Source organism: Natrix helvetica (assembly GCF_964273705.1).
Source record: "Natrix helvetica genome assembly, chromosome: 5".
Taxonomy (NCBI): Eukaryota; Metazoa; Chordata; class Lepidosauria; order Squamata; family Natricidae; genus Natrix; species Natrix helvetica.
Window position 1 is genome coordinate 145,072,028 of NC_138551.1, and position 20,671 is coordinate 145,092,698.

General features: G+C 48.1%; 1 protein-coding gene across 2 annotated transcripts in view; it reads right to left on the minus strand.

Annotated features, from left to right (window-relative positions):
- FBXO42 (F-box protein 42) overlaps positions 1–20,288 on the minus strand; it is a 34,455-nt gene extending 14,167 nt beyond the window's left edge. The window contains exons 1-4 of one of the 2 annotated variants that reach the window (XM_081955272.1): positions 20,107–20,288; positions 9,141–9,416; positions 4,514–4,630; positions 3,600–3,734 (exon numbers count right to left, since the gene is read on the minus strand). In XM_081955272.1, the coding sequence (XP_081811398.1) occupies positions 3,600–3,734; positions 4,514–4,630; positions 9,141–9,402 (514 nt within the window). In that variant the 5' untranslated portion in view covers positions 9,403–9,416; positions 20,107–20,288. Of the gene's footprint in view, positions 1–3,599; positions 3,735–4,513; positions 4,631–9,140; positions 9,420–20,106 lie in introns of both variants that reach the window. The other variant, XM_081955273.1, reaches the window with a different exon arrangement.
- Positions 20,289–20,671: the final 383 nt, after the last annotated feature.

Here is a 20,671-nt window from a genome sequence, read left to right on the forward strand (position 1 = left end):
TAGGTGTATTGTATACAAATTAGGAGATTGGTAGATTAATATGTATAAAAGAAGTATACGTACATATGTATGGATAGAAGAGGCAATGTAGATAAATTAGTAGATCAAAATGCATAAAAGAAGTATATAAACGCACGTATGGATGAAAATAGTAGAATGGAGGTATACCGATGTGGAAATGTTGGCTAGATGATAATTGTGTTAAAAGAATTAGAAAAAAAGTGTTTTTTATATATTTATATTTATATTTATATATATAGGCAGCCGCACAAACAGGCTGAAGAATAGTTTTTATCGTGGGCGGTCTGACTCCTGAATGAAAAATAACGACAGCAACAGAGTACGATTGACTTGCGAAAAGTTCATATGGTGCAATAGGGCTGGTTGCGTGTTAGGATTCACTGGGCTAGGGAATCTTTGTTTGTTTGTCTTTCACCGTGGGTTGTATTGTGTTGGGTGTGGGGGTGCACGAAAGGAGGCTCAGCCAATCGCATTGCACACACGTTGTACTCTGATGATAAAAGGTTTTGAATTGAAGGAAGGGAAATAATCATCGCAAGGCTGCCAACAAAGGCTTAAAAAATCTTTTGGACTAACTTTCTAAATAAGGCACGAGAGCGCGGTAGAACCTCCCTACTCTGGGGAAAAAAAACACCTGCCACACCTGGGGACCAGGTACTGCTTTCCAAAAAATTCACAGGGGAACTGCAGAGAATGCGGCACTTGCCGGAATGTGATACAAGCCACCCAGGGGTGCTTCTTTCTGAGCAGACGGGAGCCCTTTGGGCAGGCTCTTTTCTGAAAAACTGGGCTGCAGAGATCGGCCAATGCCTTCCTGAAGAGATGGAAGTTGTCCCCAGTCTCAAACCTCAAAAAAGTCCCCCCTTTTCTCCAAAAATTCTCCAGAAATCCCTATCAATTGTGGAGCCAACCGGAAGTCCAGTTATCCCACCATAGAGTCTCCTCCTAGCGCGGTGTCCATTTTCCTCTACCTGTCCTAACCGAAATCCCTATCAATTGTGGAGCCGACCAGAAGTCCGGTTCTCCCACCATAGAGTCTACTCCTAGCTCAGCGTCCTTTTTCCTCTACCTGTCCTAATCGAAATCCCCATATATTCTGGAGCTGACCATAGAGTCTCTTCCTAGCTCAGCATCCTTTTTCCTCTACCTGTCCTAATCGAAATCCCCATACATTCTGGAGCTGACCATAGAATCTCTTCCTAGCTCAGCATCCTTTTCCCTCTTACCTGTCCTAATCGAAATCCCTATACATTCTGGAGCTGACCATAGAGTCTCTTCCTAGCTCAGCATCCTTTTTCCCCTACCAGTCCTAATCGAAATCCCTATACATTCTGGAGCTGACCATAGAGTCTCTTCCTAGCTCAGCGTCCTTTTTCCTCTTACCTGTCCTAATCGAAATCCCTATACATTCTGGAGCTGACCATAGAGTCTCTTCCTAGCTCAGCATCCTTTTTCCTCTACCTGTCCTAATCGAAATCCCCATACATTCTGGAGCTGACCATAGAATCTCTTCCTAGCTCAGCATCCTTTTCCCTCTTACCTGTCCTAATCGAAATCCCTATACATTCTGGAGCTGACCATAGAGTCTCTTCCTAGCTCAGCATCCTTTTTCCCCTACCAGTCCTAATCGAAATCCCTATACATTCTGGAGCTGACCATAGAGTCTCTTCCTAGCTCAGCATCCTTTTTCCTCTACCAGTCCTAATCAAAATCCCCATACATTCTGGAGCTGACCATAGAGTCGCTTCCTAGCTCAGCATCCTTTTTCCTCTACCTGTCCTAATCGAAATCCCTATACATTCCTGGAGCTGACCAGAAGTCTGGTTCCCCCACCATAGAGTCTCCTCCTAGCGCAGCTTCCTGTCCTAACCGAAAGCCCTATCAATTGTGGAGCCAATCGGCAAGAGGGAGCTGCAACAGAGGGATGAAGGAGCCACATGCAGCTCCAGAGCCGCAGTTGCTGACCCTTGGGTTAGGGAAGGAGACCGTCCTTGGGCCTGGATTCTCGCTGCCTCTTTCTACATTTAAAAGGCCTCCCGAGTACCTTATTTTAAAGGCGGGCCTCCCGAGCACCTAGCCAAAATGCATTTTGCAATCCCAAGTAAACAGCTTGGAATTTGAATAGGGAAAAAAAAAGGTCTTAGCTTATGACAAAGGGCTGCCCTCCTGGTGTGAACTGGAGGATTGTGAGAACCTGCTGATTTCCCACATTCTTTTTCTGGCTGGTGGCTGTAACTAGCAGGGACATGTCTGATCAGCTTGATCAAATACCTGTCCCAGGGAACGCCCAAGGAGTCCTTGGGCCTGGAGGAGATGGTGAGAACAGGCAGGCAGCAGGGCAAGGCCGCCAGAGAGCTTCCCGCCCCTCCCGGGGCCACAAACAGGAGCTAAGCAAGGTCATCCCTTCGGAATTGGCCGATTAAGAGTCACCCGAGGGGGTTGGATGCCCTTAAGGAGGCCACCCACAGGAGATTTTGTGTGTGGTGTGTGTCCCTTTCCACCAAAGTGAAGAGGAACTAAAGAGCATCTTGATGCGGGGGAAGGAGGAGGGTGCAAAAGTTGGCTTGAAACCCAACATTAAGAAAACCAAGATCATGGCATCCGGCCCTCTCAATTCCTGGCAAATAGACGGGGAAGAAATGGAGGTAGTGACAGATTTTATTTCCCTGGGCTCCAAAATCAGCGAGATGGGGACTGCAGCCAAGAAATCAAAAGAGGCTTGCTCCTGGGGAGGAAAGTGGTGGCAAATCTAGACAGCATCCTAAAAAGCAGAGGCATCACCCTGCTAACAAAAGTGCATCTAGTCAAAGCTATGGTTTTCCCAGTTGCAATGGATGGCTGTGAAGGTTGGACCATAAGAAGGCCAAAGAATGGAGGCCTTTGAACTCAGGTGCTGGAGGAGACTCCTGCAAGTCCCTTGGACTGCAAGGCGATCCAACCGGTCAGTCCTAGAGGAGATCAACCCTGACTGCTCTTTAGAAGGCCAGATCCTGGAGAGGAAACTCAAATACTTTGGCCACCTGATGAGAAGGAAGAAGGACTCATTGGAGAAGAGCCTCATGCTGGGAAAGATGGAGGGCAAGAGAAGAAGGGGACGGCAGAGAAGGAGGTGGCTGGATGGAGCCACCGAAGCAGGAGGTGTGAGCTTAAACAGACTCCAGAGGAAGGTAGAGGACAGGAAGGCCTGGAGAAACATTGTCCATGGGGTTGCGATGACTTCGCAACTAACAACAACAACCCTTTCCTCCTCGTTTTTGCAGGGAGAACAAACCCTTCCCCCCCCCTACCCACCATAATACTGTCTCCGCTCCCAATAGCTAGACAGCTGTGAAGGAGAAGAGGCTACTGGGACACCCAACCAAAAGGCAGAGAAGGCTAGGTCTGCCTCCACCTGGCTGCAGGTGTCACGTTTCTCCCAGCATGAAGGCAGCCGGTAGCCCCCCCTCAGCTGCTCTGTGGTGGGCAAGAGCCCAGGGGCGGTGGGTGACCTCCCAAGTAGCTCTTTTCCCCAGAAATCCCTCTTGGGGCAGCTGCTGCAGCTATCGGGACCCCTCAGGCCCCCAGCCGCGATACCTCACCTGAGGCCAGGGGCCGGATCCATTCCTTGCTGTTCAGGTCGAGTCTCCAGAGGTCGTTAAAAGCTGCGTTGCAACTGCTTTGGGTGCAGCCCCCAAAGACATACATGGATTGATTGGCATCGTAGTAACAAGCACCTAGAAAGCGGCAGAGCAAAAAAAAACCCAGGTGGCTTTAGAGCGGCTTCGGCCAACGCCCCAACACTCCCCCCCCCCCGCAAAAGCCACAATTTCTCTCTCCGTTGAAAACCCACAAGGTGTGCGCTTCTCCAACGATTCTTTTTTGTGTATTGTTTAAGGCCCGCTTCCGTCCTGAGCGCCATCCATCCACCCTATCCTGCAGGATCCGGTGGGATTACGAGTGGTTAGAAGGCAGTATCGCAGGTTAATTCTGCCGACCGTTCGATCCTAATCGGTTTAAGGTTGACTCAGCCTTCCGTCCCTCCGAGGTCGGTCAAATGAGGACACAGATTGGGGGGGGGGGGGGGGCAAGAGGCTGACTCTGTCAACCACCCAGAGCGGGCTGCAAAGCACCGTGGGGCGGTATATAACGCTCAAGTGCTATTGCTATCGTTATCTAAGCCAAGGTGGCCGAGTGGTTAGAATGAAATATGGAAGGCAAACTTTGCCCACAGCCAGCAGTTCAATTCTGACGGGCTGAAGATTGACTCGTCCTTCCGAGGTGCCTTAGGACAAGGGTTCAAGCAGCGAGAGATCGGACTCCGTAGCGGCGACTCCAGAAGCAGCTTCTTCTGGAACCTTCCGTTTCCCAGCTAAGCTAAGCGAGGGGCCTCGGCTCTCAAGTGCTGCAGCCTCCCCACAGCCTGTGACCCCCCCCCCCATCCAGCCTCTGCGGGAAAGGTTAAGAGCCTGGGCTTCCCCACGGGGCTAAGGGCCCCAAGCCAGTTAGTACTTACTGTGAGAGAAGCGCTGAGTGATGGGAGTCCCGGGATAGGGATAGGTGCGGCTCTCCCACTGAATGTGCCCTTCCTGGACGGACTTGATAAAGCCGTGGTAACACTGGTGGGCGACACCTGGAAGTGGAGGGAAAGCAGCAAGACTGGGGATGGATCTAATTTGCTTTGGGCAGCAAGCGGAAAAAATGCCCCTTCCCCACAGAGCTTGCATTAGTGGCTTTTCCAACTTGGACCTCTCCCCTCCAAGGGCAGCCCCTTAGCCAGCAGCATGGTCTTCTTCTTCCTCCAGCAGTTTGTTAAAAGTGCTCAAAGCAACTGAGCCACTCTATATATCAGTACCCCGAAGGACAAGACCGCTTCTACTTCTAAACATAGTTAAATGTTTCATTGAGCATTGTGTGTTCAAGTTACCATTAATATTCTTTCATTTCTGACAACCCTTGTTTCTTTACATCCATAATTATCTACTAGGTAACAATAAGTCTTTATAAAATTATATCACCGATCTCTAAAAGATAAGAATAAGGATTAAGTCAAAAATGTTCTCATTAATTCATATGACATTTCTACTTTCCATTAGCCATAGAGTTTCCAATCATCCACAACTCCAAATATAATTTTCCATTATTATTTGTCAATCCATGTGGTCATTAAGTATTTCAGTCTATATTTATATCCATTATTCATTACATCGTCATTATAGCATTTTATATGATAAAATAGTCACCAGCTACAATCATACCTAACAGTTTAAATCATCTCACTCTTATATATTAAATACCTTATTATTCTTATATCGTATAAGTAGGTAGTCTGTTTCATAGTTAAAGCTTAACACATATAAAAAGAAAAGAAAAGAAAGGATAAGTTTTTTAATTGTAAAAACCGCTGCACCAAAACTTGTAACCAAACGACATGCTTGATGAAATTGTGTTTTTTTTCCTCTCCTTGCTCTTGTTCTGTATGTGTTGTTTTGTCTTTTTTAAAGAAAAAAATAAAAAAATTATATATATAAAAAAAGACAGCTTCTACTTCTAAGGGCAAAACAAAACAAAACAATAACCTGAAACAAAAGGAGAAATTAGAAGAAGGTAACCAGCCAGGCTGAAGGAGGAAGCCTAAACCCTGAAGACGAAGATAGCGGAAGCAGCCCCTGAGAGCGAAGGAAAGATCCAAGGGGGGGGGGAGGAGAAATACCATATTTTTCGGAGTATAAAATGGACCTTTTTCCCTCAAAAAAGAGGCTGAAAATCTGGGTGCGTCTTATACACTGAACACAGCATTTTTTTGCCTCCCGAAACCTCACTCCCTTTGCAAAAATGGCCGTGCATTGCCTTTAGGAGGCTTTCAGAGAGCTCCTGGGGGCTGGGGAGGGCAAAAATGAGCAAAAAACGGGCCGTTATTTGCTCAGTTTTGCTCCCCCAGCCCCCAGGAAGACTCTATAAGCCTCCTAAAGGCTATGCATACCTTTTTTGGCCCTGTTTTCGCAAAACGGGCCGTTTTCTGCTCGGTTTTTTTTTGGGGGGGGGGCGCATTCCCTGCCTAGGAGCACTCTACAAGCCTCCTAAAGGCTACTCATGCCTTTTTCTGGGGAAAAAACCCGGCCTGTTTTCAGAGTAAACGGGAGGTCTACAGAGTGCAAAAACTTTTTTTAAAAAAATTTGCCTCTTCAAAATCGTGGTGCATCTTGCAATCGGAAAAATACGGTAGTCCTCCTTCCAGCCTCCTCCCCCTCTCTGCCTCCCCCATTTCTGGCATTCTCAAGAGCTCTAGAAATACTTTCTGGAGACGCCGGGTTACCAAACGCTGACCCAACGGTCTGCTCGCCCCAGTTCCCATGGCTGCCCTTTTGCCGGACCGCTGATCTTTTTCTATCAGTCCACCGTAGAAAGTGTCCTCGCATACTGCATGACAGTATGGTACGCTGGTTTAATGGCGGTGGGCAGGAAGGCCCTATGGAGGGTGACCAATTCGGCCCAAGTAACCCATTGGGTGCCTTCTAACATCACTGGGTGACCTCTCCAGGTCTCGCTGCTTCAGCAGAGTAAAGAAGATACTCAGGAGATGATTCACACCCTGGTCAGTGTCTCTTCGCAATTCTACCATCGGGAGGAAGATACCGAAGCATAGCCAGGCGAACAGATAGGTTTTAGAATAGTTTCTATCCTTGGGCTGTCACTCTTAAACACAACCACATTCACTCAAACGTATGACTAGTTTTTTTCGTTTTTTGCCCCTAATTACTTGCATAGGGATTATTCTTTATGCTATCTATGTTGTTTTTGTCATGGATTGCACCAGTGAGGCTAAAACCAATTTCGTTGTGTACATGATGTACAATGACAATACACTATACCTGTGATGGCAAACCTATGGCACGCGTGCCAGAGGTGGCACACACAGAGCCCTCTCTGTGGGCAGGCACGCAGTCGCCAGCTGCTCTTCTGCTGGAGTGGCGGAAAATGGCCTGCAAACCGTCTGAAAATGTCCCAGATAATGGCCAAAACACAGGCCGTTTTTCTGATCATTTTCAGGCTGTTTTTGGACCAAAAACGGCCCGATTAAGGCCAAACAACAGGCATGTGCACGTCGGCCAGCTGGCTTCGGATTTCCGGTGCTCTGGCACACACAAAGACCAGCTGGCTAGTGCGCATCTGTGTGCCAGAAACCCATAGACTAGCTGGCCGACACATGCATGGGCCCCGGCCAGCTGGTCTTCGGGTTTCCGGAGGTCCAGGATGCCCACACGCACACACATTCCAGTTTGGCCACTCAGTGCCGAAAAGGTTTGCCATCACTATACTATACTATGCCTATACTATTCCTATACCTAACCATACTATACCTATACTATACTATACCATACATAACCATACTATACCTATACTATTTCTATACCATTACTATACTATACCTATACCTAACCATACTATACCTATACTATACTATACCATACGTAACCATACTATACCTATACTATACCTATACTATTTCTATACCATTACTATACTATACCTAACCATACTATACCTATACTATACTATACCATACGTAACCATACTATACCTATACCATACGTAACCATACTATACCTATACCATTACTATACTATACTATATCTATACTATACCTATACCTAACCATATTATACCCATACCATTGCTATACTATACTATATCTATACTATACTATACCTATACTATAATTATACCATTAAAGTACTATATTATATCTATACTATAACTATACCATTAAAATACTAGACTATATCTATACTATACCTATACTATACCATACTATACCTATACCATTACTATACTACACCTATACCTAACCATACTATACCTATACTATACCTATACTATTTCTATACCATTACTATACTATACCTATACCTAACCATACTATACCTATACTATACTATACCATACGTAACCATATTATACCTATACTATACCTATACCATACGTAACCATACTATACCTATATTATACCTATACCATTACTATACTATATCTATACTATACCTATACCTAACCATATTATACCCATACCATTACTATACTATACTATACTATACCTATACTATACCTATACCATTAAAATGCTATACTATACCTATACTATAACTATACCATTAAAATACTAGACTATATATATATATACTATACTATACCATACTATACCTACACCATTACTATACTACACCTATACTATACTATACCTAACTATACTGTACCTATACTATACCTATACCATTACTATACTATACTATATCTATGCTATACCATACCATACCATACCATACCTATACCATTACTATACTATACCTATACCATACTATACCTATACCATTACTATACTATACTATATCTATGCTATACCATACTATACCTGTACCATACTATACCTATATCATTACTATACTATACCTATACCATACTATACCATGCCATACTATACCTATATCATTACTATACTGTTCTGCCCCCCCCCCTCTTCATGGCTGTGAACAAGCCAGAACACAGGCTTGGCTGTTTGCCAATGTTTAATTGCAAGATAACAAACCCTTTGGCTGAGGGCCCAGATAACTCATGTACAAGAAAAACAACCCAGATACTCAAACAGGGCTCTAACACATCGACTTTCTTCACTGCTAATTTCAAACGGTTGTTTCCTGCAAATGTCCCCTCCCAACGCCTCACCTATAAGCTCTCTTGGGAGGGGCCAATCCACAACCACCTGAGCTGAACTATCTTCTATGAGCCTGCCTACTTCTCAGCCCTTCTCACTCTAGCATCAGGGACCAACTGCCTTTGATCCTCCCCACTGCTCCATGCCTCAGGCGCCTCCTGGTGGCCAACCAGCCCCTCTGGTCCCTGCTCTGAATCTGAACCCTGCACAGGGTCCTCCACATCGTCCAGGGCAGACTCATATAGTTCCTCGCTATCCGAGTCCATCAGCAGCTCAAACGGATCCTGCTGGGCCACAACACTATACTATACCTATACCATGCCACACCTATACCATTACTATACTATACCTATACCATACTATACTTTCTTCCAACCTGTTTGGGCCTTTTTCACCCAGGTGAAAATAAATAAATAAAACCCTTCTCTGTTACCTTTGATGAGTCGATACCACTGCTTGCAAACGAGGGCGGCTGTTTTGTGCTCCTGATACGGGGAGAGGAAGGACAAAATATACTCCAGCACCTCTTCCGGCAACTCCTGCATGGACCGTTGAGGACGAGCCCCTCCCTCTTCCTCCTCTTCCTCCGGGCGAGCAGCACACACGCCGTCCTCCTGGTCTATGCTCCCTTCTGCCATGGCGTCCTCGGAATCCACAGCCATGAAGCTGTCGTCGTCGCTCTCTGAGTTAGCCATGGCATTCCAGTCCCCTGCTTCCAAAAAAAGGGGGAGGGGAAAGGCTATGGGTTACTGGCCCAGGGAGAGGCGGGGGAATCCTTTTCTTACCAGCCCACGCCAATAGGTTGAGCTGGGAAAACTCGGGAACCCCCTAGAACAGGGGTGTCAAACCTGAGGGCCCCATCAGGGTTGTCTTTGACCTCGGAGGGGGATGGCGGGCGGGCATGGCCAGCTGGAGGTCACTTGGGTGCATGTGGTGACTTGAGCATTCTGCCAAGGAAAACAGGCTCCCGAGCTCCGTTTTCAGCCGGGATGGCCTCCTGCCACCCTCTGCCAGTGAAAACGGAGCTTGGGATGGCCATCGGTGGCAGTGGGAGGGTTCAATTTTTTTTGCTACCGGTTCTGTGGGTGTGGCTTGGTGGGCGTGGTATGGCTTGGTGGGCGTGGCAGGGGAAGGATACTGTAAAATCTCCATTCCTTCCGCACTCCAAGGGAAGGATACTGCAAAAACTCCAGTCCCTCCCCACTCCAGGGGAAGGATACTTCAAAATCCCCATTCCCTCCCCACTCCAGGGGAAGGATACTGCAAAATCCCCATTCCCTCCCCACCCCAGGGGAAGGATACTGCAAAATCCCCATTCCCTCCCCACTCCAGGGGAAGGATACTGCAAAATCTCAAGTCCCACAGCACTCCAGGGGAAGGATATTGCAAAATCTCCATTCCCTCCTCACTCCAGGGGAAGGATACTGCAAAATCTCCAGTCCCACAGCACTCCAGGGGAAGGATACTGCAAAATCCCCATTCCCTCCCCACTCCAGGAGAAGGATACTGCAAAATCCCCATTCCTTCCCCACTCCAGGAGAAGGATACTGCAAAATCCCCATTCCCTCCCCACTCCAGGAGAAGGATACTGCAAAATCCCCATTCCCTCCCCACTCCATGGGAAGGATACTGCAAAATCCCCATTCCCTCCCCACTCCAGGGGAAGGATACTGCAAAATCCCCATTCCCACCCCACTCCAGGGGAAGGATACTGCAAAATCCCCATTCCCTCCCCACTCCAGGGGAAAGGATACTGCAAAATCTCCATTCCCTCCCCACTCCAGGGGAAGGATACTGCAAAATCCCCATTCCCTCCCCACTTCAGGGGAAGGATACTGCAAAATCCCCATTCCCTCCCCACTCCAGGTGAAGGATACTGCAAAATCCCCATTCCCTCCCCACTCCAGGGGAAGGATACTGCAAAATCCCCATTCCCTCCCCACTCCATGGGAAGGATACTGCAAAATCCCCATTCCCTCCCCACTCCAGGGGAAGGATACTGCAAAATCTCAAGTCCCACAGCACTCCAGGGGAAGGATACTGCAAAATCTCAAGTCCCACAGCACTCCAGGGGAAGGATATTGCAAAATCTCCATTCCCTCCTCACTCCAGGGGAAGGATACTGCAAAATCTCCAGTCCCACAGCACTCCAGGGGAAGGATACTGCAAAATCCCCATTCCCACCCACTCCAAGGGAAGGATACTGCAAAATCTCCATTCACTCCCCACTCCAGGGGAAGGATACTGCAAAATCTCCATTCACTCCCCACTCCAAGGGAAGGATACTGCAAAATCCCCATTCCCTCCCCACTCCAGGGGAAGGATACTGCAAAATCTCCATTCACTCCCCACTCCAGGGGAAGGATACTGCTAAATCCCCATTCCCTCCCCACTCCAGGGGAAGGATACTGCTAAATCCCCATTCCCTCCCCACTCCAGGGGAAGGATACTGCAAAATCTCCATTCCCTCCCCACTCCAGGGGAAGGATACTGCAAAATCCCCAGTCCCACCCCACTCCAGGGGAGGGATACTGCAAAATCCCCATTCCCACCCCACTCCAGGGGAAGGATACTGCAAAATCCCCATTCCCTCCCCACTCCAGGGGAAGGATACTGTAAATCCCCATTCCTTCCCCACTCCAGGAGAAGGATACTGCAAAATCCCCATTCCCTCCCCACTCCAGGAGAAGGATACTGTAAATCCCCATTCCTTCCCCACTCCAGGAGAAGGATACTGCAAAATCCCCATTCCCTCCCCACTCCAGGAGAAGGATACTGCAAAATCCCCATTCCCCCCCACCCCAGGGGAAGGATACTGCAAAATCCCCATTCCCTCCCCACTCCAGGGGAAGGATACTGCAAAATCCCCATTCCCTCCCCACTCCAGGGGAAGGATACTGCAAAATCCCCCTTCCCTCCCGATCAGCTGGGACTCAGGAGGCAGAGAACAGATGGGGGCGGGGCCAGCCAGAGGTGGTTCCACTATCGGCTCTTCATAACTGGCTAACTCTGCTTTGTGGCCCTCCCAAGCACCATTTTTGCTGGGAGAGGCATTGTGGGCCGGTTCTCTGCTTTTCCAGGGCGGCTCCATTTGCCACATCAAAGCAGCCCACTGGCCAGGTCCGGCCCGTGGGCCTTGAGTTTGATACCCTAGCCCTAGAGAATGGGCTCAGGAGGCAATCATCCGCTGAGTCCCCTGACAGCATATTCATTCGTTTTCCTGGGAGGGTGCGTGAGAAAGGGACATCCCCTCCTCTTGACGGACATCCCTGTGCTCTGATCAAAATGCTCCTTGTACCCCTCCCAATGCACAGGAGCATCCGGGCAACTAGGGAGCAACGGGGATGGGGCTCTTGCAGATCCTGAGCTTCATCCCTGGAGGCTTTCAAGAAAAGACTGGATAGCCACTTGTCAGAAACGGTATATAGGGCCTCCTGCTTGAGCAGGGGGCTGGAGTAGAAGACCTCCAAGGTCCCTTCCAACTCTTATTCTATTCTAAAGCCCTGCTTCTCTTCTTCTCGCAAATGGATTTGCATCATCGGAGAGCCAACCCTCCATTTCCCCCCCTTCCCCCCATTTCCATTTAATAGTGTATCGCCTGGGGAAAACAGAAAAGAAAGTACTAATATACAAGTCTATATTCAAGAGTGAGAGATAAAGGGGGGAAAAAAAACATAGGAAGGATAGATCAGCGAAGGAAAGAGAATAAGAAATGATATCAAGTTATATACAACAACAGAAAGAGAAAGGAAGCGAGGAGGAGAGGAGACGAGAGGAAGAGGTGGGAAGGGAGAAAGAGGTAAGGAGAGGAGGGTGGAAGGAAGAAGGAGAGAGGGTAGGAAGGGGAAGAGGAAGAGTAGGGGAGAGGTAAGAGAAGAAGGAAGGGGAAGGAGAGGAGGAAAGAAGAAAGGAGAGAAGGGAGGGAGGGAGGAAAAGAAAGGGGAAAATAAGGTGGCGTTAAAACAGACGGATGGGATGGTAAACAAAGCCACCCAAACTGTATTATCACAACTTTTTAAATGGAATAACAAATGTATAAGAATGACAAATGTAAAGAAGAACTATGCGAATTTTTACCTACAATTGTATGTAAGAGACTAGGAGGTTAGAAAAGGAAGTAAGGAGAAGATACAGAACCCAGACAGTGCACTATTAAATGGAAAAGTGGGGAGGGGGGGGGGAAGAAGGGGAAAACAGAAAAGAAAATATTAAATATACAAGTATATATTCAAGAGCAAGATACAAAGGGGTGGGGATGGGGGAATATAGTTAGGATAGATTAGCGAAGGCAAGGGAGTAAGAAATGATGCCAAATTATATTTGGGTTGGCGGAAATACCATCCCAAGGAAACATGAACTGAGATTTGAAAGAGGCCCCTGCAACAATAGAAAAAGAAAGGGAGATTGGTATAAGACAAGATGACAAGACTGGAACAAATGTATATATTGTGATTGGACAGAAGGATAGACAATGCATTAAGTAGATTAATTGTTAATGGCTGAAACTAGCTGTACATAATGTGAATGTACGGTCACTCCGACTCCGCAGTATTGCATTGTTTTAAATGTAAAAATAATAAAAATACATTTTTTTAAAAAAAGAAAGGGAGAGAGGAGGAGAGAATGAGATGAAGACGGGGGAAAGAAGAAAGAGGGAAGGAGAGGAGGATGGAAGGGAGAGAAAGAGAAGGAGAGAGGGTAGGAAGGGGAAGAGTAGGGGAGGGTTAAGGGAAGAAGGAAGGGGAGGGAGAGGAGGAAGGAAGGAAGGAGAGAAGGGAGGGAGGGAGGAAAAGAAAGGGGAAAATAAGGTGGCGTTAAAACAGACGGATGGGATGGTAAACAAACTGTATTATCACAACTTTTTTAATGGAATAACAAATGTACAAGAATGACAAATGTAAAGAAGAACAACAGCCAGGTGAAGGAACACCTACAATTGTATGTAAGAGAATTTAAAATAAATTAAAAAAAAAAAAAGCCAACCCTCCAAATATCAACTCTGGCGAAATAGCTCGGAGGGTGGGAGGTGGGGCGGGGGGGGGGGAGCTGGGAAGAGTTAGGGAAGCAATGTAGGGTCCTGTAAGTATCTTCTAGAACAGTGTTTCTCAACCTTGGCAACTTGAAGATGTCCGGACTTCAACTCCCAGAATTCCCCAGCCGGCTGGCTGGGGAATTCTGGGAGTTGAAGTCCGGACATCTTCAAGTTGCCAAAGTTGAGAAACACTGTTCTAGAAGATAAAGGCAAAACATGGGAAAAGGGCCAAGGAGTTTCGAGTCTCCCGATCCTTCTCCCCTCCCCTTCTCGCTTCCTTTTGGGGAAAAAAAAAAAGGAGCAATCTTGGGATGGACGTTTTGCCGGAAAAAAGCTGTTTGAAAGGGTTTCTTGCCTGCCGCGCGGCTGTTTGCTAATTGCATCCTCCCAGATTGTTCGGGATCGGCCGAGTAACACTTCCTTGCGGAAAGGATCAAAGGGGCAAGAGTACCCCTCACCTCCCCCCCTCCGCCAAAGATCAAGGAAGAGGTCCCTCCCTCCCTCCCTCCCCCCACCCACCCAAATCTCCTGAGAATCTCCCAGACGGAATCGCAGACTTTGCAAAAGACCGGCTGCTCATCCCCCAAAAATGTGGAAGGCTGCCCAGCGGAATATAGCCTCGTCTGCCTGGAATCCACGCTGCGTAACGGACATTTAATACAAGCGAGCGAGTCCAGAGGTATTTCACGAGAAGAGCCCTGCCGTTCCTCTGCTCGCAACAGAATCCCTGGAACCACGCCGAATAAAGTCCGAAGTAAACAAAGAACGCAAAATTGTCTGCTACAAACGTCCTACCTGTCAACGACTACTTCAGCTTCAACCGCAATAAGACGCGGGCAAACAGTCGATACACACTCAAGGTAAACCGCTCCAAACTCGTTTGCAGAAAATACGACTTCAGCAACAACGCCTGGAATGCTCTACCCGACTCTGTGGTTACATCCCCAAAGCCCCATAATTTTAACCTAAGACTGCCTATTGTTGACCTCACCCCATTCCTAAGAGGTCCGTAAAGGGGGCGTGCATAAGCGCACCAGCGTGCCTACCGTCCCTGTCCGACTGTCCCCATTTCCTGTGTTCATGCCCATGTTTATAGTTATACACTACACTACACTACAATAGGAGAGTTGGAAGGGACCTTGGAGGTCTTCTAGTCCAACCCCCTGCCTTATACCGTTTCAGACAAATAGCTATCCAACATCTTCTTAAAGACTTCCAATGTTGGGGCATTCACAACTTCTGGAGGCAAGCTGTTCCACTGATTAATTGTTCTAACTGTCAGGAAGTTTCTCCTCAGTTCTAAGTTGCTTCTCTCCTTGATTAGTTTCCACCCATTGCTTCTTGTTCTACCCTCAGGTGCCTTGGAAAATAGTTTGACTCCCTCTTCTTTGGGGCAACCCCTGAGATATTGGAGCACTGCTATCATGTCACCCCTAGTCCTTCTTTTCTCTAGATTAAAATAGAATAGAATAACCGAGTTGGTAGGGGCCTTGGAGGTCTTCTAGTCCAACCCCGCCTTATACCGTTTCAGACAAATGACTATCCAACATCTTCCTAAAGACTTCCAGTGTTGGGGCATTCACAACTTCTGGAGGCAACTTCTGTTCCACTGATTAATTGTTCTAACTGTCAGGAAGTTTCTCCTCAGTTCTAAGTTGCTTCTCTCCTTGATTAGTTTCCACCCATTGCTTCTTGTTCTACCCTCAGGTGCCTTGGAGAATAACTTGACTCCCTCTTCTTTGTGGCAACCCCTGAGACATTGGAACACTGCTATCATGTCTCCCCTAGTCCTTCTTTCTATTAAACTAGACATATCCAGTTCCTGCAACCGTTCTTCTTATGTTTTAGCCTCCAGTCCCCTAATCCTCTTTGTTGCTCTTCTCTGCACTCTTTTTCTAGAGTCTCCACATCTTTTCTACATCGTGGTGACCAAAACTGAATGCAGGATTCCAAGTGCGGCCTTACCAAGGCATGATAAAGTGGCATTAACCCTTCACGGGATCTTGATTCTAGATCACGTGAAGTGTTAATACCACTTTATAATACCTGTTATCCCGTACATGTTTGACAAACTAAATAAATAAGTTAAAGAAAGAAAGAAAGATCCACCCGGGGATTTCCTTACAGACCGCTTACGAACCTCTTGCATGGTTTATGGGACGGCTTGGATGGAAGAGTGGGGGAAAAAAAGAGGGACCCGAAAGACAGACGCAAGGAATGGAGAAGGAGCGCGCAGGGGAGCAAAGCAACAGATTTCTCTTTTGGCTCCTCTACACCAGGAGGACATTTTCTTGGCTTCTGAGCAGGGCCTTTTTTTTTTTAGCTTTTGAATGTTGGATCCTGTATTCTGGTTATTTGAGAGGCTGCCAGAGAGAGAGAGGAGGGGGGTCAATTTATTTCCCAAACCACCAGAAGGCCAGACAAGAAGCAATGGATGGAAATGAACCAAGGAGAGAAGCAACCTGGAATTAAGGAGGAACTTCCTAACAGGGAGGAGAATTCACCAGTGGAACAGAAGTTGCCTTCGGAAGTTGTGGGTGCTCTCCATCACTGGAGGTTTTTAAAGAAGAGACTGGACAGGCACTGGTCTGAAATGGTCTAGGGTCTCCAGCTTGAGCAGGAGGCTGGACTAGAACAGGGGTCACTAACCTTTCGGACTTCAGAGACCATTACATTCATAATTTTAAATCTCGTGGACTACTAATATGATCTGCCTAATGACTGGCTGGATGGGCGTGGCTAGGTGGTCATGTGACTGGGTGGGCGTGGCCAACTCAATGTCATTCAGCCTCTACTCGCCACTCCTCGCCTGCCCGCCCGGGCTCCTTAGGGCCTCAACAGGAAGCAGTTGTTGGAGCTAAGCAGCCCCCAGGAAAAAGAGTTGGCAAAACAGCTCAGTTCGAATTGGATCTGGCCGAGAAGGAGGCTGAGCAGAAGCACCTCACTGAGGACTAGCACCTCACTGAGGACTAGGAGCATAGGCTTTCCAAGCAGAGGGAAGACCTGCCGGAGTGCAAGGCCAGGGAGCGGCGCCTGGAGGCTCAGCGGGCTGAGATGGTCAGCCAGTTCCAGGCCGTGATGCAGTCCCACTGGAACGAGGCCCTCTGGCTCTTCTCCACCAGCAGCTCTTCCCTCCAGCCTTCGCCCAAAGCCCCCCAGCAGGAGGCTGAAGCAGACCCCAAGTCAGAATTTCTGCCCTCCTTTGACCCACACAAAAAGACCCCGAAGGGGGAGACTCTCTGCAGCAACACAAGCCTTCATTGCACGTATCCGTCCCAGGGGGCGTAGTTTGAGGACCCCTGATTTAGTGCAATATAAAAAATGCAAATAATTTTTCTGCGGACCCCCAAAATTTTCTCGCGGACCTCTGAACTAGAAGCTCTCCCTTCCAGCTCTATTCGGATTCTGTCTTTCTTCTTACTGAACAGACTCTGCAAATAGTGTTGATGTCCTCAATTGTGGGGGGGGGGGGGGGGGAGCTTTCTCATAAGTGCTCTGTGCTACAGTGAGGGTCATTTATGATCAGAGCTGGGTCCTCCACCGGCAGGAAGTAGGGGATATAAATGCAACTAATTGAAGCTTACTAGGAAGTGGGGGTGGGGGGAGAAAGTGTGCAAAAAATGAAACCAGAGTCAGTTGTCTGGCCGATATCTCAAAGGAGCCCGAAGAACTTCCCTGCCTTAGCTCCACATGTCATGGCGGGAACGGGGGACCCCCTTTTCCTTCAAACCTCAGGGTCAGAAAACAGAGAGAAGAGAGCTCCCTTAATTGCCAGGTTGAGCTGATGCTTCCGATAGCTTAATGGGGAATGAACCTGAAGTCCTGAAAACTTTTCCATTGCAAGACGACTGAAGCAACAACGGTACTCGGTCCCTACTTTCTATGGCACTTGAGGCTAACTCTCCAGGTCTTCCTTTCTCCCGCATGGCTCCCCAAGGCTCAAATCGGCCAGAATTCCCCCCTGGGGCAGTATGTCAGGGAATGCTGCAGCTTCGCTTTCAAATAAGATGAAATCAAACTGTGCTCACAGATGTGTTGTACAGCTGTCCCACAAAGCAATCCCAAGTTGCATTAACAGAGGGATACAATCAAGATCAAGGGAGGTACTAATACCACTCTATAAAGCCTTAGTAAGACCACACCTAGAATGTGGCATTCGGTTTTGGTCACCACACTGTACAAAAGTATTTTTTGAGACTCTGGAAAGAGTGCAGAGAAGAGCACCCAGGATGATGAGGGGACTGGAGATTAAAACATAGGATGAACGGTTGCAGGAACTGGGCCTGGCTAGTCTAGTGACGAGGACAAGGGGAGACATGATAGCAGTCTTCCAATATTTGAGGGGCTGCCACAGAGAGGAGGGGGTCAAGCTATTTTCCAAAGCACCTGAAGGCCAAGACAAGGAATAATGGATGGAAACCGATCAAGGAGAGATTCAACCTGGAAATAAGGAGAATTTTTTTGACAGTGAGAGCAATCAACCGATGAGAAGTTGCCTTCAGAAGTTGTGGGAAGAGAAGTTGCCTTCAGAAGTTGTGGGAGCTTCATCACTGGAAGCTTTCAAGAAGAGACTGGGCAGCCATCTGTCAGAAATGGTGTGTCTCCTGCTTGAGCATGGGGTTGGACTAGATGGCCTCCAAGTCACTCCCAACTCTGTTATTTAATATTCTAAAGGAAACCCAATCAAGGAGAGAAGCAACGTAGGAGAGGAATTTAAACCAACCTGGACTATCCTCCACCTAAGGAACCTGTGTTGCATTAAGGAGAGAAGCAAATACCATCAACATAAAATGGAGCTCGCTCAGAGGCTGAAATACACCAAGTAAATGAGATGAAGGGTGCGAAGTAGAGGAGAGCGATAACGGAAAAAGAGAGGGATAAGGGAGAGGGCAGAGGGGAGGGGAGAGAAGGAATGGAAAGGGGAGAGAAGGAGAGAGGAAGGGGAAGTAGAGAAGGATGAAAGAGGGGAAAAAGGAGGTAGGGAGGAAGAGGAGAGAGGGTAGGGTACAATAGGGTGTATTTGTAGAGCAGAACAGCCAATGATCGTTTTTTGGGAGTTGATGGTAAGACGAATTGATGTAAACATTTAACAATATGATGTTGGTTATGTAACAGTATACATGTGGTTATTTGTTATGAAAATGAAAAAGTAAAAAACTTTATCTAAAAAACAAAGGAGAGAAACAACCTAGAACTAACGAGAAACTTCCTAACAGGGAGGAGAATTCATCAGTGGAACAGAAGTTGCCTCCAGAAGCTGTGAGTTCTCCATCACTGGAGGCTTTGAAGAAGAAACTAGAGGGTCACTTGTCTGGAATGACAGAGTTCTCCTGCTTGAGCAGGGGTGGGTGGGGTGGACTAGAAGACCTCCAAGGTCCCTTCCAGCACTATTCTGATCATTATTGTTATATTATTATCATTATCATCATCATCATCATCATTATTATTATTGAGAAACTTCCTAACAGGGAGGACAATTAGCCAGTGGAACAGAAGTTGCGGGTGCTTCCATCACTGGAGGTTTTAAAGAAAAGATTGGGCAGCCACCTTGTTTTAATGGTGTGTGTGTGTGTGTGTGTGTGTGTATGGGAGGGAGCATACTGCTTCCCTTTTGCCTTTTGGCATACAAGGTGCCTTGACAAAACATCTAATCATTCCCTTGGCCCAGCTGATAAGGGAGGGAGAGCTTGTGGCTTAGAGGTTATTAAAACTGCCTAACACGTAAAATAGCCCAAGTTCAAAATCCCAGTAAGGATATGGCTAGTTGATGAGAGCTAAAGAGTTTGAAATAGATCTATACTGGTTTCCCTTCATTTATCAACAAAAAAAATGCTATATATACACCACCCACACACACACACACACACACATAAAATTAATAATTATATTATTATTAGTGGAAGAGCTTGCCCCCAGAACTTGTGGGCGCTGCCATCACTGGAGGTTTTTAAGAAGAGACTGGACAGCCACTTGTCTGGAAAGGTATAGGATCTCCTGCTTGAGCAGGGGGCTGGACTAGAAGACCTCTAAGGTCCCCTTCCAGCTCTATTCGGATGGATTGATTCAGCGCAGATCCACCCAACGGGGAAACGCCCCGGCCGAGTCTCTCCCCCTCCCTCCCTTGTGTTTTTCTTCTTCTAGCCGCCTGCAGGGCTGCTGTTCAGCGCCTTTCCCCGCCTTTTATAGTGGATTAAACGAAGGCCGGGAGCGGGCGGCGGAGAGGGACCTCCCGCTTTCCCTCCAGCCTTCCTGTCTCTGCGCCATCGTCTTCCCGGCAGGCCTCGCAAAGGCAGCCCCGGGCCGAAAGAGAAAGTCCCGGGCCATAAGATCCTCCACACCGTCCCCGGGAGGAGCCGAGGGGCCTCACCTGAGATCGCCGCCGCCGGTTTTCACAGCGCTTCCTGCCGCTTGGGCGGGCGCCCGTAGGCCCCGCGGCCGGCTTCGCGCAGAGCTTGATGGACCTTCCCGGCCGCCGTGGCCGAAGCCGCCGACGCCGCCATCTTGCAACTTGTCCCAAACCGGGAAGGGAGAGGGCGCGGGCTGGCGTGGGGGGCGCATGCGCGCGCGCTTGTGCGGGCGGAGCTCGGACCAGCCTCCGCCTGGGGGGCGCGGGGCGCATGCGCGCGGGCTAGTCCCAGGAGGTCAAAGGGGGCGGCCGCCATGATAGGCGTGGCGGAAGGACGGTTCCGGGGTTCGTGTATAGGGCTGGGCGTGCCGGGAGGCAAAAAAAAAGCGATTGCGCCTGGAGCTTGTACCTGCTTCCCCCGCCGTTGCACACCACCTTTGGCAGGGAGATTGTGTGTCTCTCTCTCTTCCACTAGGGGCCGCACTCGTGGAAGAGCGACTTCGATATGCGGGCTAATGGAACTCTCGCCCTCAAGGCCGCACATAGCCATTTTCGGGGTGGGGGTGGGGGAAAGGGCAGGTGAAAG